The sequence below is a fragment of the Micromesistius poutassou genome, assembly GCF_964030765.1.
Source record: "Micromesistius poutassou genome assembly, chromosome: 24".
Classification (NCBI taxonomy): Eukaryota; Metazoa; Chordata; class Actinopteri; order Gadiformes; family Gadidae; genus Micromesistius; species Micromesistius poutassou.
This window is the reverse complement of record NC_140294.1, coordinates 3,080,502-3,104,642: the sequence shown is the minus strand read 5'-3', so window position 1 is coordinate 3,104,642 and position 24,141 is coordinate 3,080,502. Positions and strand designations below refer to the sequence as shown.

General features: G+C 46.9%; 1 protein-coding gene and 1 pseudogene across 2 annotated transcripts in view; both read right to left on the bottom strand.

Moving 5' to 3' along the window:
• The window catches only part of LOC311369578 (beta-galactoside alpha-2,6-sialyltransferase 2-like), a gene marked incomplete at its 3' end in the record, with an annotated part of 33,649 nt that extends 19,448 nt beyond the window's left edge, over positions 1–14,201 (bottom strand). Inside the window, exons 1-2 of the mRNA XM_084487785.1 lie at positions 13,630–14,201; positions 12,668–12,765 (exon numbers count right to left, since the gene is read on the bottom strand). Coding sequence (XP_084343911.1) covers positions 12,668–12,765; positions 13,630–14,143 — 612 coding nt within the window. The 5' untranslated portion in view covers positions 14,144–14,201. The remainder of the gene's footprint in view (positions 1–12,667; positions 12,766–13,629) is intronic.
• A 7,573-nt stretch (positions 14,202–21,774) lies between these two features.
• LOC311369777 lies at positions 21,775–24,071 on the bottom strand (annotated as a pseudogene). Its single transcript has 5 exons — positions 24,062–24,071; positions 23,121–23,533; positions 22,809–22,970; positions 22,521–22,616; positions 21,775–22,093 (listed from the first exon to the last, which is right to left on the bottom strand). The product of its transcript is annotated as an uncharacterized misc_RNA (transcript).
• Between the last annotated feature and the right edge of the window lie 70 nt (positions 24,072–24,141).

Genomic DNA, 24,141 nt, shown 5'->3' with positions numbered 1-24,141 from the left:
GAAGCTTAGCATTTGGCGTTGAGTGAACTTGTTGATTCACTTTGGAATGTTGTTTGGGCTTAGCGCCGACTCTGTGCCAATGAGAGGCAGTTGGAATTGTCTCTCTCTTGTCCAGCTTCGGGAAGGATACAGTGTAGCTTTGATCATCCTGTTGTGTATTTGTCTGAGCTAGCTCAGCAAACTCACCCATCGGCACTGTATCCTGGAGGAGTCCTTTGCATTTTTCTAATGCTGCTAGCCTCGCTTCAAATAGAGCCACTGTCTGTTGCAGTTTGGTGCAGTCTGTGCATTTCCCAGTCTCTGTGCCTGAGACATCCGAGTACAGAGGCATGTTGGCGATAGGAAAGTCCAAGGCTTTTGCTGCGGTCTGATCCGGTAGTCAAAGTGCCAAAAAGTATTGTTGAATCGAGCAATTGAGGTTGACAGAAACAAACTATATATTCTTAAGTATTATGATCATGAAATAAAATAAAATAAAGTAGACCTGAACGATGAATTAAGTAGTTTTTGCCACTGTCTAGCGGAGCTTCGGGAAACACGACCTCTCTCTCTGCTGTCTCTTATCTCTTTCAGGGGCTTTTGGTGTGCTGACGCGAAGGGTGTCAGCACGCCAAAAGGGTGAAGGGTGTCGTTGTGCTTCTTCTTTCGACGCAGGAGGTTTTCTACTCATTACAATGTAATCCCTCCGCGGCGAACAGTGATAAGTGTGTATCCCTAACCCTAACCCTAACCCTAACCACTACTACCCTAACCCTAACCACTACTACCCTAACCCTAACCACTACTACCCTAACCCTAACCACTACTACCCTAACTATTGGAGAATGTGCTTGTGTGTTTTACTGGGACCACTTTATCCAGGACGGCAACTCCGGTCAGAGAGTAGACTCATACACAGGGAACAGTTCTGGTTGTTTATATCTTCAATATTGCGAATGACATCAAGGAATCAAGCAATGGATGAATGATGAATGGTTGAATGAATGGATGAATGAATGAATGGTTTTTCTGTAAGACAGAATAAGAAATAGACAAATACTTATTACAAGATCCACCTAAAACATCGGGCTTAACACCCCATAAATGCTATACAAGCATAACAAATAGTTTCCACATAGACACGTTAACACGTGCAATATAACAGCCGACAACGGCGCAGCCGAGTGACGTATACACAATGCTACACGAGGTACAGGCTCATACAATAGCTACCCAATTCGTGAGTGAATCAACTAAATAGCAGAAAACAGCTCAAACATGAAATCACGCCCACTAATATGGAACCGAATTGCGGACTGCATATAATATTTATCCTACGTAAATATTCATAAATATACGTGGTTCAGTACATTACTCACTCTTCACGAACGCATTCTTTATCGTGGCGTGCTATGCGGTCGCGCGCAACAAGCTCTGACGTAGCCCCGTACACCTAGTGACTCTAGGACCCCACGGCGCTACCTGGGCTGTCCCAAATGCCTGAACAGAAATAACGATATATATATATACGCATTATATACGTAATACAATAAACAAACTAATAGGGAATTTACAACAGCCACCCCCTGAATAGCATGGCTATTATGTAAACAAATATAAATTCCCTAAGGCGCTACAGAAATCCCTGGATCAGTGTCATCGTCTGGAACAGCTGGCAGCCGGACAAGGCGTGCCACTGGTCGCAGGTAAGTCTTGTCCCCCACTTGGACCTCAGCAGACCGAATGCATCCATCAGCACTGGCATTCAGCTTGACCACCTTCCCAACGGGCCAATGAGCACGTGGCAGCTGAGGATCGACGATCATCACGACAGTGTCCTGGAGAAGATCATCAGTAGGTTGGCGCCACTTCTGACGGACTTGAAGAGACGGTAAGTAACTTCTGAGGAATTGTGTCCAGAAGTGATCCACCATCATTTGACAATGACGCCACCGTCTCCTGGTGAGTGGGTCCGGGGCATAGGACACCTGTGGCAAGGAGGCGTCCCGCCGCCCCATCAGCAACATGTTTGGGGTCACAGGATCCGGATCCCCAACGTCTGACGACACGTATCCTAAAGGCTTGGAATTAAGGATGCCTTCCACCTCGATTAAGACAGTGAGCAGGACTTCTTCTTGGAGGGACTGAGCGCCAATCACCACCTGCAGGGCTTTCTTGACGGATTGTATCTCACGCTCCCAGGCGCCACCAAAGTGGGGAGCTGCTGGTGGGTTGAACTTAAACTTGATCCGTTGCTTAGCAAGTCTCTCTTGTAGCTGTGGTTCCATTGCAGCGAACGCCTCCTTCAGCTCTCTCTCTGCACCTCGGAAGTTTGTTCCCTGATCCGAGAGAACCTCGAAAGGAGTGCCTCTACGTGCAATGAATCGCCTCAATGCTAGGAGGAAGGCGTCGGCGTCGATACTATTCAGCAGATCCAAGTGGACACATCGAGTGGTGAAGACATTTAAATATGACACCCCATCGTTTCTCACTACGCCGCCCGACCTTGATGACGTATGGTCCAAAGCAGTCCACTCCCGTCGAGAAGAACGGAGGCCTGAAGATCCGCAGGCGGGCAGGAGGTAGGTCCGCCATCACTGGAACCACTGGTTGCCCTCTCCATTTCCTGCATTCCGCACAAGTCCTCTGATGGTGCTTGATAGCCTGTCTCCCACGCAGGACCCAGTACTTGCGCCTGATCTCGGCGAAGACCCTATCGGGCCCTGGGTGGAGTAGTCGTGCATCCACGTCCTTGATGAGGAGTTTTGTTATCGCATGGCAGGGATCGAGAACTATGGGGTGGATATCGGTTGAACAGGAGGTGTCCATACGACGAAAGCGTCCACCGACTCGGATAAGACCCATTGTCGGATCCATCTCCGGTGTAAGCGTACTGAGCTTACTGCTGGGCAGTACTGGTTTACCAGCCCTGAGACACTTAATCTCTCCTGGGAAGCAGTCTGCTTGGCTGGCCTTCAGCAGGAGGGCTTCGGCGTCAAAGGGGTCCGGTTGAGGTAAGGATGGGTCAGCCGCCGCCCCATCAAAGAACTTCTGGGTGGCGTTGACCAGGTCTGTCCAGCTGTCGAACTGTGTGACGTCTGGTGTTTGAGGTGCCAGACTCGTCTGTGTGAGACCGCAGAAGATACTTTGCTTGAGCTCAGCAGCATCTTCTGGCTCTGTGAAGGTGGGAAGCGATGGCCAATTTTTAGGTGGATCACGGAGGAACGATGGCCCTTGAATCCACCGATTTGGTGCCGCCAGCTCAGCCAAGGTCTTGCCGCGGGTGAGATCGTCGGCAGGATTGTTGGCCGTGTCCACATACCGCCAGGTGTGCACGGATGTCAAGTCCTGAATCTCTGAGACTCTGGTTCCTACGAAGACCTTGAACCTGCAGGACTCGGATGTCAGCCAGGTTAAGACTGTGGTGGAGTCAGTCCAAAGGAAGGTCTGGGTGATGCTTAAGGTAAGCTCTCGATGAATGAGGGAGGACAGCTGGGCCCCTGTCAATGCTGCACAGAGCTCCAGCCGTGGCATCGACTGCTGGCGCTTTGGGGCCACCCTAGACCTTGCCATAACAAATGAGACATGAACGGTGTCGCCACTCTTCGTTGTGAGGTAAACTACCGAACCGTATGCCTGCTCGGAGGCGTCACAGAAGACATGCATTGTATAGTCTGTGGCTTCAGTGGCGATGTCCTGTGGTGCGTAGGTTCGCGGTAGGGAGATATTCGCCAGCTCGGGGAGCTCCCTCTCCCAACTAGACCAGGCCGCGAGGATGTCAGGAGGAAGGTTTGGGTCGTCCCAGCTCCTCTTCTTCGCCCACAGTCTCTGGACGAGAACCTTGGCCCTCGTTGTGTAGGGAATGATGAATCCAAGAGGGTCATATTGTCTGGCCAGCACCTTGTATATGTGGCGCATGGTGGGAATCTCGCTCTCCATAGGCTTGGGCTTGTAGCCAAGTTGATCAGTCGGACAATGCCACCGTAGACCCAGAGCCGGCTCTTGAGGGTCGGTGCTCTTCTCAGCTAGCCATAGCTCTGTGCTCTCTGATCTGGCAGTGGAAGGCAGATGGGAGACAACAGATGGGAAGTTACTTGCCCACTGCCGGATTTCGAATCCTCCCGAGGCTAGACACTGCCGCATCTTGTCCACGAGGAGCTTGGCAGCCTCGGATGTTGAAAGGCTCTGGAGACAGTTGTCCACGTAAAACGACTGCTCTATGGACTGCAGGATGTCTTCGTTTCCCTCTGCGTGGTCTTTGACGTGCTTCTGCAGCGCAAACGTTGCGCAGCATGGGCTGCTCGTTGTACCGAACGGCAAGACCTGCCATTGGTAGATGTTAGGTTGCTCTTCTTTTCGCAGGTTTCTCCAGACGAACCTCAGCAATGGCTGGTCCTCTGGTAGGAGACGAACCTGGTGGAACATTGCCCGGATGTCTCCACTGATGGCGACAGCAAACTGCCGGAATCGCAGGAGGACCCCGATGAGCGATGGTCCGAGGGTTGGACCCGGGAGGAGTTGCTCATTAAGGGAGAGGCCGCAGTAAGTGAAGGAGCAATCAAAGACTAGGCGATCCTTGCTGTTGTGATGGACGAGGTGATGGGGAATAAACCATGACTCGCTGGACTTATCCATCTCTTCTTTGCTGAGCTTGGTAACACACCCTCCATCGATGAGCTTTTGGATCTCTGCTTCGTAGACTTTAGCTTTAGCTGGGTCTTTTTCCAGTCGTCGCTCTGTGCTGCGGAGCATTGGCATGACTGCTTCAGCAGCGGCTTTCAGCAGTGGCGCATCCTTAGCCCGGAGCAGAGGTGTGGCGTACCGGAATGTGTCTATGACCTTTACCCTTTCAGTGCGTGCTTCCAGGATGCTCACGGCCTCTTGGTCCAGACGGGACCGTACTGCTAGCTTCTCGCTTCGAAACGGGAGCACGTCGAGCTGCCAGAGACGTTCGACATGTTGGTAGTAGTCGTCTGGTGCTGGCTTGAGAGATGTGAAGTAGCATGAAGCAGCATGAGACCCGAGACCATCTGGACCCTGGAGCACCCAGCCGAGCGCTGTGTGAACAGCTGCGGGTCCACCTCTGGGGCCGAACCTGACAGGCTCCTTCGCTGTGATCAGGTGGGTGCAATCTGCACCGATTAGCAGTAGCGGATGTACCTTACTGAAGTTCTGAAGCTGGAGGCCCCTCAAGTGGTGATAGCGCTTCTGAAGTGCAGTTACGGGGTAAGATTGCTCTGACAGGGCTAGCCGACCCGCTGTGAAGGCACCCTTAACCAGGTGCTGTTCTGAAGGATGTGCCAGGGAGGCCACATGGAAGTTGACCGACGCACCAGTGAGGCGAGCCACGTCTTGGCGGATCGTCCGCAGAGCGAGAGATTCGGCTTCACCTTTGAGTTCCAGGTGACGAACAGCAGCTGGCAGTATTATTGTGCGTTCGGCCCCATCGTCAAGGATCGCGTAGGTGTGCAGCGACTTGCTCCCATGGCTAATGATGATTGGCACCACCTTGAGGTACACCTTTCCTCCTTGCTTGGAGTTGGCGAGTGAGGCGCGATCCTCCGGCGTAATGAGGTAGACGCGGGGACCTGGCTTGGCGATGGTATGGAGAACTCTGAGGTGAACCTCATGACATTCACTGCACACTTTCTTCAGGGTGCAGGCGTCTTGCCCGTGGTTGGTGCGACCACACTTACGACAACGCTTGCTGTCTGCTATCCACTTCTCGACCTCTTCCGGTGGGCGTCGGATGATGTCTGGACACTGTGATAGGTAGTGATCGGCACTCTTACAGAAGAGACATATCTTCGTGAACTTCTGCTGCTTGGCCTCCGACCGAAACCTGTCTGAAGGCTGATGACTGTCAGATTTAGGCTTGTCGGAGCCATGATAAACTGAGAGGTTGCGAGGCCTGGTCACAGGAACTTGCCTATCTCTGTTGGGGGCCTGTGGCCCTTCAATCCGATGGCGCTGTGCCATTCTTGCGGACAGTCTTTGAGTTTCAGCCTTTACCCTGAGCCAATCTGAGAGGTCTCGGAGGTTGTACGGGTTTAGGCTGTTTGTATTGAGGCGACCTTGAGCCTGTAGATGCTCCACGAAGCCGTCCCTCGATTGTTTAGGGAGCTTACTGAGGAGCCGATCGACATGGCCGGTCGACATCACTTCCATCCCGTTGGGCCCTTCCAGCGATGCAAGCATTCCCACTAGCAGGTCGACACTAAGGGCGAAGCTCTGGAAGGCTTTGGCATCTCCAGCTTTGAGGTCAGGAGAGTTCAGGATCGCGGCAATCTCGCTTTGCGCGAGTTGATGTGGCTGTCCATATTGCCGCTGTAAGGCCTGCATGGCAGCGGTGTAGGGCTGCGCATAATGCCTGCAGGACTGTGCTATCAACCTGGCTTCATCCAGGACCAGGTGCTCTATAAGTACACGGTACTTGTAATGCTCAGAGAGTTCAGTGTGTGGACTGAGTAGGTGGTCCAGCGCCATCTTCAGGTCAGTGAAGTCTCTCTCATTGTCGTTGACCAACTTAGGCAGTTTCGGTACTGGGACTGGCTGCCTGGGAGGCTGGAGAGTGGATGGCATTTGTGTTGGTGTATAGCTGGGCTGAAGGGCATACTGGACCGGCGGAGCTGGTACAGGCTGATACGGTGCTGGACCAGGTGCTGGAGGCACCAGCTGATAGGCTGGCTGAGTTGTTGTAGCAGGCTGGGGCTGGTACACCGGTTGTGGATGATGGCTCAGCTGGTACGGTGCTGGACCAGGTGCTGGAGGCACCAGCTGATAGGCTGGCTGAGTTGTTGGAGCAGGCTGAGGCTGGTACACCGGTAGTGGTTGATGGCTCAGCTGGTACGGTGGCAGTTGATACACTGGCTGTGCAGGGATGACTGGCGGAGGCTGATACGCTGTCTGCGGGGGAGCAGCAGGTGTGTATGGTGAGGGCGCCACTGCCCATGTGGGTGGTTGATAGGTAAACTGCTGAGGCCTACTAGGCGTGCCTAGTGGGTGCTGGCCCACTGGCTGGAGAGCAGCTGCAGCGGGTAACTGGTGTGCAGGGTACTGCAGTGTTGCAGTCTGGGGTTGATATGTAGGCTGTGCAGGCGTAGCTGGAGCATATTGGTATGCAGTCTGGGGTTGATATGTAGGCTGTGCAGGCGTAGCTGGAGCATATTGATATGCAGCCTGAGGTTGATATGTAGGCTGTGCAGGCGTAGCTGGAGCATATTGATATGCGGCCTGGGGTTGATATGTCGGCTGTGCAGGCGTAGCTGGAGCATATTGATATGCAGCCTGGGGTTGATGTGTAGGCTGTACGGCCGTTGGCGTGCTGGCATACATGGTCTGCACAGGCGATGACGCAGCGTGGTTTGGCTGGTAGGCAGGCTGGTACCCTGGTGCTGTTGACAGCTGTTGGCCCACTGCTTGCGTCGCCTGGAAGTTAGACTGCGTCATGACCATACTCGTCGCAGTGGGCACTGGCGGCCTAGGAACTGCTCCGAATAACGGTGCAGAAGTTATTGTTGACGGTAGGGACTGAGTCAACGTGTAGCACTGTTGCCTTTGGCCTGGCAGACAAACTGTTGTCACTTGAGACTGTAATGCTGCAGTTGTTGTGCACAGCGGTGGTGTTAGCAGCAGCTTATCTTGAGGCTGGGTAGGTGGTCCCAGCTGGGGGAATAATGGCTGCTGCTGAAAGACACGGCTGTCTGGTTGGGGGTCTAACCAAGGTGAGTGGTTTGACGGGTCGCCCAGACCGATAGATGACGTGTGCTGTTGCGTAGGAGGACCTGGTCCGCTTGCGTTGTAGCTGCATTCCGTTAAGCGCCGACTGTAGCAGCTCTGTTCGGAGGGAGCTGGCGATTGGGGCCCCACACACGTGTGCAGGTGGCTGGGCAGATTACTAGCATACGATGCTATGTCCCATTGACTCGCCTTATCGACTGCTCCTGGTGAGAAGGGACAGGGAGGAGGCCCGAGCGCGGTGTATAGCTGGTCACCTGTAGCGGCAGACTCGGTCTGCAGGCTGAGTGACCGCAGCTGCTGTGCGCTGGCGCTCTCGCTGTCGTCTTGGAGGGGGGCAGTATAAGGCATGAGGGACTGTGGTAAGCTGACCTGATAGCCCTGCATGTGTGCTGGAAGCTGTCGCTGCCTTCCTTGTCCTTGTGTTCCGCTTCCGGTTGCTGCTGTTCTCTGTGCGTCCATGGCTCCGTCGTGGGTGAAGTAATTCCGGTTCGAAGGACCAATATTGGAGAATGTGCTTGTGTGTTTTACTGGGACCACTTTATCCAGGACGGCAACTCCGGTCAGAGAGTAGACTCATACACAGGGAACAGTTCTGGTTGTTTATATCTTCAATATTGCGAATGACATCAAGGAATCAAGCAATGGATGAATGATGAATGGTTGAATGAATGGATGAATGAATGATTGAATGAATGAATGGTTTTTCTGTAAGACAGAATAAGAAATAGACAAATACTTATTACAAGATCCACCTAAAACATCGGGCTTAACACCCCATAAATGCTATACAAGCATAACACATAGTTTCCACATAGACACGTTAACACGTGCAATATAACAGCCGACAACGGCGCAGCCGAGTGACGTATACACAATGCTACACGAGGTACAGGCTCATACAATAGCTACCCAATTCGTGAGTGAATCAACTAAATAGCAGAAAACAGCTCAAACATGAAATCACGCCCACTAATATGGAACCGAATTGCGGACTGCATATAATATTTATCCTACGTAAATATTCATAAATATACGTGGTTCAGTACATTACTCACTCTTCACGAACGCATTCTTTATCGTGGCGTGCTATGCGGTCGCGCGCAACAAGCTCTGACGTAGCCCCGTACACCTAGTGACTCTAGGACCCCACGGCGCTACCTGGGCTGTCCCAAATGCCTGAACAGAAATAACGATATATATATATACGCATTATATACGTAATACAATAAACAAACTAATAGGGAATTTACAACACTAACCCTAACCACTACTACCCTAACTGATGAAGAGAAACTGAAGAGAAAGGACATGTCGGCCAGCGAAATATTTGATTTAATATTAGAGCATGATCATGGGGAAGTATAGGCAGCAAAGTTACCAAAGATACATTCAGTGAGACAATGGGTGGACAAGATTCTTATAGGGAAACGTTTGCATTGTGGGTAGGGAATATACAGTTAACAAAGGTAAGTGGGATTGACCATTCTGGAGCATTTAGGATTAGCGGGAGAGGCCAAGTTAATTTTCAATACACTATGGGGAAAGTGGACATGTCTGCAAGTCTGTGAGACAGGGCTGCAATAGTTAAACAAATCTATACAACAAAGAAGTCAGTCGATTGGCCTGGCCTCAGTATCAGACTCAGTGGCTCCAGTGGGAATGCAAATCTGAACTCTGAAGGTCCAAGGAGAATGTAAACAGTTCCTTTTAGATTGACTAGTAATTATATAAACAAGGTTAATGTAAGGTTTATAATTGTGTATTATAGTTATACCCTAACCCTAACCACTACTACCCTAACCCTAAATGCACACGTGGGAGCGCTTTTCCTGGGCGTCAGATATCGCCGTGGAGGGATTACAAACCCCCTTTGTCGAATGAAGATGCACAAGGACACCCTTTGCGTCAGCAGTTAACGCCGAAAGCCCTTGGCGTCGATTTTTCGACAAACTCGGAGTGAGAATGTGTTGAAAAGTAGTACCTAGCATTGCGTAGCGTCTTATCCTAGCTATCTTTGTTATATACGGGGAATGTGTTAACCTAGCGATTGTCAGTCCTTGGCACTTGGTTCTATGAACATCCTTACTGAACCGACAGTGATATAGTGTTTCTCTTTGTTCTGACAAAATGTACTTCATGTAAGTCGCTTTGGATAAGAAAGTCTGCTAAATGCCCTAAATATAGATGTAAGGTGAGGGATGGAGTTCACGTTTTGAGTGTACACAGCGGTGTCAAGGGACTTATCTCTACTGCTCAGATGAGTGTAGTTGAATCGCTTTTTTGTGTGTCTGTACTTTTAAAATGTTTTCTCTTAACTTTTACTTTAAGCAAAAATGAATGTCTTTTAAGTGGCTATGAGGAGACACCGTGGCGATTGTGCCACTGGCCTGCTGATAAACGCGCTTTGCTTCTGCAGTATGATGAATTCCACGTACTGGGTGTCAGTGGCGAGGCTACTGGGATCACTGGGAACAATTGACATTTACATTGACGTTTACATTTAGGGCATTTAGCAGACGCTTTTATCCAAAGGGACTGCCAACGCTTCACACACACTCATCCAAACAATTTATGCTTGTCGCCCAAAGGTATCGCGAGAACAACCTAAGAAATCTTTGAGATTGCTACTTTAAGAAATAACCTACTTATTATATAATACTCATCTAATCACAGTAACTGTACCATTTTCCAGTATTTTTTGGGATTAACCTTTTCGGAATGACCTACATTTTTGTCAACTGTCTGTCTGTCTCTGTTTCATAAAACCCGATATATGCAGATTTGACGTGAGCAGCATGCTTCTTGTTACTCTTACCAAACAGTCAGTACTCAGCACCCCACACTAGAAATAGAGCGTGAGGCCACGCGTCATCACACGCTATAAAGTACACGGCAGAGAGACTTGTCTGTGAAACTTAAGTTTCCCCTCAGGCTAGCCTGGCACCCTCAGCGTTTAACCATTCCCACCAGATGTGGCAGGAATGATGAAATGTGATGAGGGCAGGAATGGGCTTGCAACCCTATCAGGCTTCTGTTATTAGGTTCTGTGTGTGTGTGTGTGTGTGTGTGTGTGTGTGTGTGTGTGTGTGTGTGTGTGTGTATTGGAATGACCTGCATAACCGGGCTTGCAACCCTATCAGGCTTCTGTTATTATGTTCTGGGTGTGTGTGGGTGTGTGTGTGTGTGTGATGACATGCTGAGGGCAGGAGGAGGGAGGGAGCTAGAAACACTGTATTTTACAGGTAGCCATTAAGTCCTTTGGATATAATTACTCAGTAATAACTACATGTCTTAGCCAAGAATATGGTTGTTTGCACAAAATGTTCGAAATAAGTTATATTTAGTAATGAGCAGGACTTAACGAGTGCTTCACCAGTAATTGTAGGTAATACCATTGAAGTACAGTTGAGATGACCCTGTGACATATAGTTGTCTGCCTTAGCTTTGCAGCTAAATGTCTCCCTCTAGTGGTAGGAAACATGGCCATCTCTTGACCATACAGCCATGAGGCCTCCTGCTCCTTACTCCAGAGTTAAGAGACGTTTTTAACAGAGGTGTCATAGTAGGACTAGCAAAGGTGTCACCCATGACACGAATCATGGGTCTGCTCTTTTAATGTAGGGCCACAGAGTCGCTCACCAGCTTCCGCAAGAGCCTCAAGGCTCAAGGGCTGATTATGGTCCCACGTTCACGCAACGCAAGGGGGTTACGGACCCCTTACGTCCTTGCGGACCCTCCTTGCGTCCACCGCAAGGGCCTGACGTGCGCCTCCCGAAAAATGGTAACCTTCCGTTGAGGCCACGCAGCAGCAAGGGCTGTGATTGGTCCACTCACTAAAACCCGACACAGAACCATAAAGGTTCAGGACTGTGTCGAAGCGTCTGCGTGGTCGTTGTGTGGCGTGAACGTGGGACCATAATCAGCCCTTCACTTGTTCAGAGTTCACCTGGACTCTGCATAGCTACTCCCCTTACCCCCCACTGCCCCTTCTCCTTCCTTACTCTCTTAAAAACACCCCTCTTACACATGCATTGGTATGTTATACAATTGTATGTTGTCAACCTGGCACTTAGAAATAGAACTTAACTTTGTGTAGTGTCTTATCCTAGCTATCTTTGTTGTATATGGGGAATGGGTTCACCTAACAATTATTAGTGCTTGGCACTTACTGTACCGACTGCAATATATTGTTTTTCTTTCTTCTGACAAATGCACTTAATGTTAATGTAAATGTACCAGGGCACGGGTAGTCTACTACCAGTGGTACGTAGAAGTACACCTGGTGTGTGTCCTGCGATGACACCTCTGTTTCTAAGGGTCAGAAGATGCTGAGTAAAATGACAAATGTGACAAAGGGAAGGAAGAGAAAGTGAAGAAAGAAAAGGCGAAGAAGGAAACTCTCCTCAACTCTTGTTACTCTTACCAAACAGTCAGTACCCATCCCATGCTAGAAATAGAGCGTGAGACCGTGCAACATCACACGCTATAAAGTACGCGGCAGTAAGACTTGTCTGAGAAACTAAACTTTCCCCTTGGGCTAGCCTGGCAGCGAAATTTTTTTTCCCAAACAGGTTTACCTATTCTCGCCTCTGATTGGTTAGAAGGGCTCTCCTTTATATAGTGTTTCGATTAGTCATAGCTGTTTGCGGGAGTTTATGGTTATGGTTAGGGTTAGGGTTATGGTTATGATTATGGTTAGGGTTATGGTTATGGTTATGGTTAGGGTTAGGGTTAACCCTTACCCAAACCCTAACCCTAACCCTAACCATAACCAATCGGAGGAGAGCCAGTCTAACCAATCAGAGGCGAGAAAAGGTAAACCTGTTTGGGAAAAAAGGTTTTGCAGCCTGGCACCCAGCCCTCATTGTTTAATCATTCCTGCCAGATATGGCAGGAATGGGGATATGAGATATGAGGAGGGTTTATCCGTGGTAGTCCATTCTCTCACCTGAGAGTTGATGAGGCGGATGGTAGTCTTGCTTCCGACGTCCCTCTCGTATCCCCTTGTGGGTGCTGCGTTGAAGCGCAGCACTGCATCATGGGAATCTGAGGACCGCGGGCGAAAGATGTTGAGTTCGTGAGTGGCACTCTCTCTTTAATGAAAGGCAGCAAAAACAGGATGTTTTATTGTTTTTTCTTACAATCGTAACCTGCGCATTGCTTAGCTCTGCAAATGTCGGTTATTTGTGACAGTTTTGTGGTCATTCTTTGTTTTTCAGTCATATACAGTAGGGAATATTTATTGGAACATAGGCCTACCTTCTCCTTCATCATTAACTATGGGTGAGGTTAACCATCCATCTGCAAACTAAAGATCTGAACCTGCTTACAACTAGATGGCCTTACAATTATCTAGAAGTACAACACTCTCTAAATGGACAAAAACTACTTATTGCCTAATGTGCAAGGTATATTGGAATGCCTGTTGCCAAAGCTTAATATCTTTGATTAATTCTCCATGTAGCACTTTATAAATCTATTTTATAATAATTTAATTAGGACTGTTTTAAACGGTGTCACCTTGAAAGGTTTTTTCTGTTGACTTTACACAACCACAAAAACCACACACACGCACACACACACACACACACACATTAATCCAAACACCTATCTATATGCCCACACACGCACACAAACCCAATACTCCACATTTCACATAACTCTTAGATTAGCGCACAAACACACCCACACACACAAACACGCCCACACACACAAACACGCCCACACACACACACACACACACACACACACACACACACACACACACACACACACACACACACACACACACACACACACACACACACACACTCAACGATAATTCAACATAAGAAGATGAACCATTTGAGTTCCTTCAAAAACAGAACAAAAGACACAAAAAGAGACGACAGCACTGTCTCCGGCCCTTACCGATCTCCTCCCCCAGGGAAGAGTTCAACATGGCGCCCGCCGACATGACCACCGCGCACGTCTTGAACTCTGACCCCGGCGTGGGCGGAGCCAGCGGTCGCTGGGGCACCAAGACGGACCAGCCGAAGCCGGTGAACGGCTGCTCGCTGCCGTTCAACGTCTCCAGGCGCGCCTCGCTCTGCAGCTCGCACCGCACTTCCTGGCCACTCCTTGGCCCCCGCCGCTGCCCCCGCCGCGCCTGGAAGGCCACCTGGTGCTTGTTTGCGCTCAGGTAGTGGTTGCGTGCCAGCTGGAGCCTGGGGCTGAGTAGGCTGTGCGAGGCCGAGCCCTGCCACAGCTTCTGCCCCAGCGCCCGGCGCTTCCAGCTGGAGCCGGCCGCGCCGCAGCGTGCCTGCCCCGCGGCTTGCGTCGTGCGGGTCCCCCTCATCCTCTGCTGCCAGCCCGGCTTCACCCCCTGCTGCTGCTGCTGCTGCTGCTCTCTGCGCCTCCTCCGCTCCTCCTCCTCCCGCTCCATGCGCCTCCTTGACCTCTCCTCCTGCTGCTGCTTCTCTCTGCGCCTCCTCCCCTCCTCCTCCTCCTCCTCCTCCTCCTGCTGCTGCTGCTTCTCTCTGCGCCTCCTCTCCTCCTCCTCCTGCTGCTGCTGCTTCTCTCTGCGCCTCCTCTCCTCCTCCTCCTGCTGCTGCCGCTTCTCTCTGCGCCTCCTCTCCTCCTCCTCCTCCTGCTGCCGCTTCTCTCTGCGCCTCCTCCCCTCCTCCTCCTCCTCCTCCTCCTCACCACCCCCCTCCAGGCCCCCCCCGTCCCGGGGGTCCAGCGCCGAGCCCTGGGGCGTGTCGGGCACCTCCTCCGTGCCGGCGGTCCCGGGGGCCCGGAGGCAGCTGATCGGGGGGCTGTTTCCGGGCACCTGGACGGAGGCCAGGCCGCGGATCTCGGTGCGGGCTAGGGCGTCTCGGACCCGGCCCCATGCCACCGCCTCGGGCCCCTTGTCCTGGGAGAGGGAGAGCAGGAAGAGGAGGAGCCAGGAGGCCAGCAGGGCTGTCAGCAGCAGCTGCCTCCTCCTCAGCTTCATGTCGGCCCGTGCCCGTGCTCGCCCGCCCGCCTCGCTCTCTTGGGGGAGGGGTCACCAGGGGTGAGGGGGAGGGGGGGTGGGGTCAATCAGAGGCTGCAGGGCCTAGCAGAGACACAATAGGAGAGGAGATTGGAGGAGATTGACAAATCAGGCACCAGGAAGATAACCCTGATTAAGATGTGTTTTGATACCATTACTGTCGTCTTTCCGGCACGTTTGGGAAAACACAGAAATAACTTATTAGTATACCTTTATACATTACATGGATAAACATTTCCTAGAGACCATTATAACAGGGAATGGAATAGATTAGCTCATGGGTCGTCATTTCCTAATCTGTGTGTTTGTGTGTGTGTGCCAGTGTGTGCATAATCGTGTGTGTGTCTGTCCACATGTGTGCTGGTGTATGTATTTGGGTGGCCTCGCCCTTGTGTGTGTGTATGTGTGTGTGTGTGTGTGTGTGTGTGTGTGTGTGTAGGTGTGCATCGCTGTGTGTGTTTGACCTCTTTTATGCATGTGTGTCTGCACGCTCTCATGTGTGTGCGTGTGTGTGTTTGTCTTAAAGATGAGATCTTGCGTTGCGTTACATGAATCACCACAGACGAGAACTTCTACTTCCCTTTAATCAGACAATGGACAAAAGGAAGTGCAATACTGAACTATTGTCCTCCATTTAAAGGACGATTCCGGTATTTTGAACATTGAGCTGCCTTTCTGGTTTGTCTAGGATGAAGTAGAGTGGTTGACACTGAAATTTTTGACGATGGGTCCTGTCTCGGGTATTTAGCTAATTTCAAATCGCCCCTGCCTGATTCAGAATGGCCGTCTTTGGGCAATCACAAACCTGTCCTTAAAACAACTCTTAAAGTTCGTTTTCAGAAATGTGCAACTCACCGAGTGGTTAGTGGTGTTCATTGATGTTCCAAATCAAGTATTGTAGCGAAATACAGTTTCTGTCGTGTTTTATTTGGCATTTTGTAAATGCGTGTGCGTGTGTGTAAAATGTTTCGCAGATGTATGTTCACATGAGTCACCGGGAAAATGAAATTATTGGAACTGTACACACTACATACACGCTACAATGACTTCAATCACCAGCTGCTCAGCTTTAGTTGTTTTAATATTTGATATATTTTATGGTATACATTCATATAACATATACCACAGTGAAATGTCAGGAAGGTATTAAAGGTCCCGTGACATGCCACCAGGTGTGGTGTGATTAGCCGTTACAAGCCGTTTTGAAAATCTGCCCCTTATGACATCACAGTTAGGCGTGTCCACCTAGATGTGTGACGGATAGATGATAGATGAGCAACGTTTGCTACAGTCCACTGGGTAGGCTGGTAGTCTGATCTATCAAGAATACATCTAGGTGGACACGCCCACTTGTGATGTCATAAGGGGCAGAGTTTCAAAACGGCTATTAACAGCTAATCACACCACACCTGGTGGCACGTCATGGGACCTTTTTAAGGTAAAAGCCCAAGCCCAATTGGCTTGGGTGGTTTTACTTGGGAGCTACATTGCTATGTGTTACAAACACACACACGCACACGCACACGCACACACACACACTATGATACACAGACTTTGTTCAGCAGTCTGGGTTGAAACTAAACTGATGATGTCTGATGACCACCCGAGTTGCAATGTGGGAAATCTCCCAGCTTTCTCGCGGCATTCACCGGGGCACGCCCTTTTGTTCAGTCCCACTCGGGATTCTGAGAGTCCATCGCGCTCAGTGAGGTGGACCGTACGACTCGGAAAGCAAAGACGGCTGCGACCGTAAAGAGATGTATTTTCTTTGTATTTGTACCACGTTGGTCAATTTAATGTAGATTTGAAATGCTCTTCAAGATTCAAGATTCAAGAAGCTTTATTTATCCCGAGGGAAATTGCTGAAATTGCTTACACACTTGATTACATTGCTGCTTTAATCCGGTCACCAATCGATGCATTGCACATGCATTGTCTTGCTGTGCGTGCAATACAATGTAAAGTTGTGTTGTTTGTTTTCGAGCTGGTTTGCTAAAGAGGCTAATGTATCCAACAATAGCAATGACTAGCCAATGACTCACAAAGACAAACGGGAACGCTATAAGTGCTACAAGCCAGGAAACCATCTCGAGTCATCTCGATCACACCATGAGTCAGTCTTGGTTAAGTTTTAACTAGTGTTATTCTTTAATAGTTGCATGCACTATTCTTTCAGTTGACTTTTCGTGTTGATTTAAGCTCCAGGATGCAATTACACTTGACGCCGTCGCTCGCTCCACAGTTCTTTAGCACGCTACTGAAGAACTGTGCAAATACTTGGAATACAAACACACACACACTATGATACACAGACTTTCTTCAGCATGTGAGATTTATAGATACATTTTAGAGAAACGTTGTGTCAATGAAGTGGATGTTAATTCTTAAAAACAAGGATCAGTAAAAGGCTTCCAAGAAAATAATGTGCAATGGCTTATTAATACATAGTCAAAATAGTCTAAATGGGATTCATATCAATATTTGTATACGGTCTACAGTCAGCTAAAACATACAATAAAGAAAAAACGACAAATAGATGAATAGATAACTATCGTTATATTGTTTTATGTATATCGTGTTGTTCTAGGGAAACACTTACATAGAACAACACACTTGGTGTTCGAGTGTGGTCTCCTCTGTGTGTTTTGGAAACTGTTGCGAAAGTAGTACTGTTGCGAGGAGTAGACTGTGAGACTGACGCAAAGGGGGAGGAACACTGGTCGGGGGGAGGGGTGGGGGGGAGATGATTAACACTATTTCACTCCCTTACGACATCCGACAGCTAGCAAGGACACAGAGACCAAAGGTTACAGTGTACACAGCCTACTACAGATGTACACTCTGTTGTATTACGACCTGATTGAGAGAGAGACAGAGAGAGAGAGAGAGAGAGAGAGAGAGAGAGAGAGAGAGAGAGAGAGAGAGAGAGAGAGAGAGAGAGAGAGAGAGAGAGAGAGAGCGAGAGAGAGAGAGAGAAAAAAACACACAGCAGGAGAGAGAGAGTCAGTGTGTTTACATGACACTCAAGAAAGTCGAATTATTGGGTTAGTCCAACTATGATTGGATTATTAAGATGCATGTATACACCTTAGTCAAGCTAAAATCTAATCAAATTGGATTTCTCATAGTCTAATTAAGACCCCTAGATAATTTGATTCATAGTCGAGTTAAGCGTGCATGTACGGAGTGGGATTGGATTATGCATTCTGCGCATGCTTGGGATCTTTTCCCGGGGCTGTGAGCTGGAAGTAGAAGGAGATGATAGTCGTGTTGTTGTTGCCGTCGGAAAACGAGAAACAGCGATTTATTTAAAAAGGTGGCGCAGAAGATGGAAGAAGCCGGTGAATGTAGTTACCCCCTATAAGAATTGTGTCCCGCCAGAGCAGCCGGAGGAGTCCGCATACGACCGAGAGGTTGGAACAATGGAGCGTCAGAGAAATGATATGGACCCGAAGTGAAATGACAGCTGTCTACTGAAAACATCTTTCTTGCCGACTGAGTTTGTTGTTGCTGGTGACGTAAAGAGGTCAGCCGGTGGCTCTATTACCACTAGTTGAAATGGGTACAGCGCCACCTATCATACTGGGGAATGACATGCTTCGGCCAATGAATCGATTTACTCGCCGCCATGTATAACCAGACAATTGCAGTTGTCCAATTGCGGAGCATAGTCGAACTATGGCTTTTATCGGATTAAGCTGTGTAAACGTACTGAGTGAGAGAGAGAGCTGGGCTAGGGAGTTTGTATCAGCATGTCACAGAAAAATAAAAGTTTCCCTATAACATTGGATATATATATATATATATATATATATATATATATATATATTAAACATCTTTATATATATATACAGAGATGTATACATTTGGGAATGAAAGAGAGGGGATAAGTCATCTATGTAATCGATGGTCGAGGTTTCTTTGAATTACAGATTTAGTCTATGTAATTAATGTAATCATACGTACTTGTTTGTCACCACTATTAATTTATAAACATATTTAATGACATTAATGGCTATGTTTTTGGCAAGTCTGAGTGAGTGTGGTGTGTGTGGGTGAGGACTAAACCATTGCCTACTTCGAACAAGAATCGTACGATTTGAATTGATTGAACGAATTGAACGTGAGTGAGGGTGTGATGGCTTGACTCATTCGTACAAACAGTAATCCTCCTGATTCCAAACTTAGAGAAACGGGCCCGAAAACCGTGACTCCACTATTAATTAGTCTAAACTAAACTCTGTAGTGCTCTGTTTACATACCATTGTGTCTTTCTTAAAGGGACACAACGCATTTCCGCCTAGCCAATTAACATTAACCCTCATATAACTAAGTAACTAAGAACCCTTATATAATCGGCACACAATGATTTTCATAAGAAACATCTTATTATATATTTTTCACTCAATGATAACCTTGTCGATTACAATTGTGGTCGTTCAGGCATGTGACTGCTGTTGTCTGTGTGTCTGCACTGCGGGATGGTGCAGGTTTGGTGTGAATGCACTATTGAGCCTTGCCCGCACTTCCACGGTGTGCTTAGACGGTGTGAAACACAACCTTTGTTTGGACGTTGTTTGGATACCGAGGCATCCTGCCTCTTAACACAAGCCACTCTCACACGTCCGACTGCAGCGTGGCTTAATGGACTGACGCGCGCACACACACAGTGACACACAGCGAGTGAGTGTCACAACACACTCACAAAGGGAAATTGGGGTTGTCAGTGCTTCGGGATATCGTCTCGGGATCAGGAAGTAGTTATAATGGGTCGTCTCGCACACTGGCAACCAGTGATAAAGATAAAGAGATAGATAGATCATTTATTGTCCCCTTGGGGAACATTTTTCTCAGTGAATGAGACAGAGACACATGATCGTTTACCACGACAACAACATAAAAAACAACCACTGACAACACCCCAAAATCATATTTCCCACGTAATACAAGGACACATATAAGGACATTAGACTTTAGACAGACATGACATCAACACACAATCCCCTGGCAACAGGTCGCAAATTGCATAGTGGCCAGTATTGCACATGCCAAGCGATTGTTGGATAAGACGTTTACGATCCCTCCCGTGATGATGATGATGATCATCATCAACATACATTGTGTGTTTCTGTCAAAAAGAAAGACAGTCGTAAAAAAAAAAATGGTGCACATGCTCGCACACTCACATACTTAATATGCCTAGAGAGAACACTTGAAGTGGTTCTATAAGAGAGACACAGAGAGACAGAGAGCAGAGGGAGAACGTCCAAGTGTCCATTCACTTTAGGAGAAAGAGAGAGAAGGAAAGAGAGCGAGAAGGAATCAATGCGAGTGCTTACAAGAGAGAGAAAAGGAGCAATATAGAGAAAGAAAGAATGAACAGAAGGAACGAAAGGGCAAAGAAAGTAAGCTGGGAGAGGCGAGGGAGAAAGCAATCGTGAAAAGTCAGAGAGAGTGAGTGAGAAAGAGAGAAAGAGAGAGAGAGAGAGAGAGAGGGATCCAACACACACTGTCACATTCTGTCTCTCCGCTCCTGAGTTTGCAACTCATTGGAAGAAACCTTTGAGATTGTCAGGATTACACAACGCTACGCAGCTCATTGACCACTTGACAATTGTACTGTGCACTGTAAACCCGAATAAGTTACCAAAACTCAAAAAAATTTAGGCAATCAATTGCCTCAATTTCTTTAAGTTGATTAACATAAAAGTCACAATTTTCCAGAACTTAGTAGGTTGGATGACTTCCACTTGTACCTTTTGATAACAACTGAATTAAAATGCTCATTCAGCTCAACTCAAATATTTGCTGTTAATATGACTTAATATTTTTTTGTTAAGGCAACTCAAATATTTTCCGTTAATATGACTTGAAAGTTTCCGGTTTTCAAACCCACTGGAGTAAGTTCACAGAACTTAAAAAAATAAGTTCCCAACAACACATTTTGAATGCAACAAAACTCAATGTTTATTAGTTTTGTCATTAAGTATCCATTAGTCAAATATGTTTCATCGTTTACTTAACATTCGACTCAAAACTTATGTATTAAATTGAGTCTAACTGACTTAATATCTTAGTCATCAACATCTGCTATTGGCACACTGCAATGTTAAAATGAAATAAATCAACATTTATAAAAATATATATATATATATATATATATATATATATATATATATATATATAAATAAATTGTTGAGCTGCAAGTAACTGAACAAATTATACAATACATAAAAATAAAAAAATCTGATTCTAGCCTTCCAAATGTGTTCTGTGGTCACTAAAGGCTGTAGGAAATATATATTGATCACACAACTAATCAGTAAGAAAAATACGTAATCAAAAACAACAAATACCAAAATGAAATCTTTCATTACAGCTATAAAAGAAAAAAACACTGCTTTTGGCTAAGGCCAAAGGCAACAGGGCAGCAAATGGGATGAAATTATATATATATATATATAAATATATAACAATTCTTTAAAGGTTGTATCAGCGATTCTAGGCCGAAACATGAATGATCACATTCATGTTAGCTGCCCGCCTCATAAGCAGGCCGTCAGAAAAATGAGTCTCTGTAGGCAGCCTGTGCTCCGAGATCACACACAAAAACAAATGGTACTACCAACCACTCCAAACCAAAATAAATATTCCAAACAATCACCGACAAGGGGTAGGTGTTTGCCTCCACAACACCCACCCCTCGTCAGTGATTGGTTGGAATATTTATTTTGGTTTGGCAGGCAGCTAGCGGATCATGAGGAAAGATCAGATGAATGTGATCATTCATGTTTCGGCCAAGAATCGCTGATGCAACCTTTAAGAACATCTTCACTCTAAACTCTAAAATGCAAATGCAAAGTGGAATTTGGAGCCCACAATGGTTAAAAACAACATTGAATCATAGAAAACATTAGCCTTACGAAAAATAGGCATATTGTGTATTGGCTGAACACCTGCATAGTGCAGTAACTTTTGAGGCAAAGGTCAACTTTAAACTAGCCTTTTATAATGTCTGGAATGCTGCTCTTTCAGAGTTTCTACATCATCAACTCATTCTTGAGGGTCTGCAACCTGGGTGACAGTTTACCACCTTCTAGACCAAGTAAAATCTTTTGAGTGAATTCAAAAGTGTTGCTCAGTTTTTTTCGGATAGCTGAGGTGTAGTGCATAGATCAGTCCAAAGATTACCAGGAAGGCATCGGCAATCTTGGGGAGGCTGACCACGGCATAATTTTCAATGATGACAGAGATTCTCACAGGGTGGTAGTGAACTGGACTTTGGACTGTGGCATGGTTACTGATGACAGTAAGGAGGCCCACTGCAACACCATCAAGCTCTGGCTCATCAGACTCGTCCTGAAAGAATGAAAAAGAGATACTAATCACAAACTAACACATGGAACAGAAGACATAATTTATCTTTCTTTAACCAAATCCCAATGAAATCCAATAAGGGAGACCTGGGAACAAAGCCTCTCATTTCAAGAGGTGAAAAACATAAGATCGATGTTCTGCACACATAAATCAGCCAAATTACCATAGAATCTAAGTGGTGTGGGAGACTGAAACCAAGCTAAAGGACATTTACAGGAAATTGTTTTTCATCTTATTACTTTGAATAAAATGCCAATACAGTTCCTTTATAGTGAGGAGAAAGAAAACAGACTACACACTAAAACTGTTTGGGTAGACTATAAAAGGTAAGTCCTAAAACATGTTCGTTTTTTGATTAACTGTTTACATAATACACATAAGAATCTGTTAGTGACTTAAGGAGACTCACAGTGCAGGTTCTGAAAAATCCATAAACGTCCTCTCGCAGATACACAGGAAGGCAGTGGAGAACCGTAGTGCGCTTGGTGTGGATGTCATGGATTTCCTATTCAGATAAAAACAGAATTGTATATACACAGAAGAGTTCACTGAACAAAGCTGATTTTAAACAGTCCAATCAGAACATATGTCCACAAATAACAAATAAAACATCTTTAATGCAATCAGACAAATGGCAAACACAAAGTGGATTAACCACTGGTTCAACGTGGAATGGAATGTGTAATAATCTATTTACCTGTTCATCGTGGATTTTTAAAATTTCAGCCAGAGCATCTGCTGTCTTTCCAGTTTTTGATGCCTTCTGTCTGGTCATCAGTCGAGGAAGATGGCGGTCAAGCTAAGCAAAGAATGTGTTGGGCAGGTTCGGATTCGTAATCCGCTGGAACTCTGCATACAACTAAATTGAAATAACAGCAGGAGAATACAGCAACACAACTTAAAAAAAAAGTTCAATTTGAAGAATCCAGCATACATTTATAAAGCAGAAAATAGCAGCCAAATGAGTAAGAATCATAATTTTCACTTTAAAAGAACTGATCCATATTACCTCAGACTCCATTATGAGAGCAGGCCAGAGGTCCATAAGCTCGTTGACTGGTGGGGAGGACATCACTATGGTCTGCCGGTGTAGGGGAAATGTGGTCTCCATCATCTTTCTAATGAGGGGCAGGTTCTTCTCAGTCTTCTTGTTTTCATCAACAATTGATTGCCTCAACTGCTCAAGAATTGAATCCTTTCCTTGGGCAAAGTTGGGTAGGAAGTTTACTTCTGCTCGCTTGGGTCTTTTAATGTTGGAATGTGAAGGTTCATTTTCAGGATTACCTCTACTTCTTTTTCCAGAATTTACAGTGACCTCTTGACATCCAGCTCGTCTCATCTTGTTCCTATAATTGCCCATCTTAAACTTGATGCTGTATTTCCAGCTGAGATTTCTGCTGAGACGCTCTGGAGATGACACATCTGAAAGTGCAACGGTAGATGCAATAGAGCTTGAGTCTTGTGAAAGCGAGATGTGCACACAACAGCTTTTTGCGGCAATTCCTCAATGTCTGCAAGGGAAGTAAGTTTCCCGTCGAAGTCTGGATCTTCATAAAGCAACTCAAAGTCAAGGTTGATTTCCAGCTGTTCTTTTATAATGTTGATCAGTGCATCAACACTGGCTGGTCGTGAGCTGAGTTTTAATTTTCTAGCCAGGTCTTGCTCTACAACGCAGCTGCCATTGTGCTATTGAAAAGACAAAATCAGGTTGTAAAGAGAGTAAAACAAGAGTACCATATAAATTTCTACAAAGTGAATAAAGACAATAACTGAACAATTACATTAACTCACTTATGTCTCACTTGAATGAAGCGCTTGAGGGTCAGCAGCAGTGAGCCATCTATTTTGTATGCTGAGAGAGGGACTGTATCATTCAGACAAGAATGCAGGTGGATTGACAGGCTTGTGTTTGCAGTTGACAGCTCATAGGACAGTAGATGTTCTACATACCAGGAGTCATAATCACGACATAGAAAAGATACATTGTGATTTACAAGGAAGATCTGTTCTATTTTGCAAAATTTGGACAG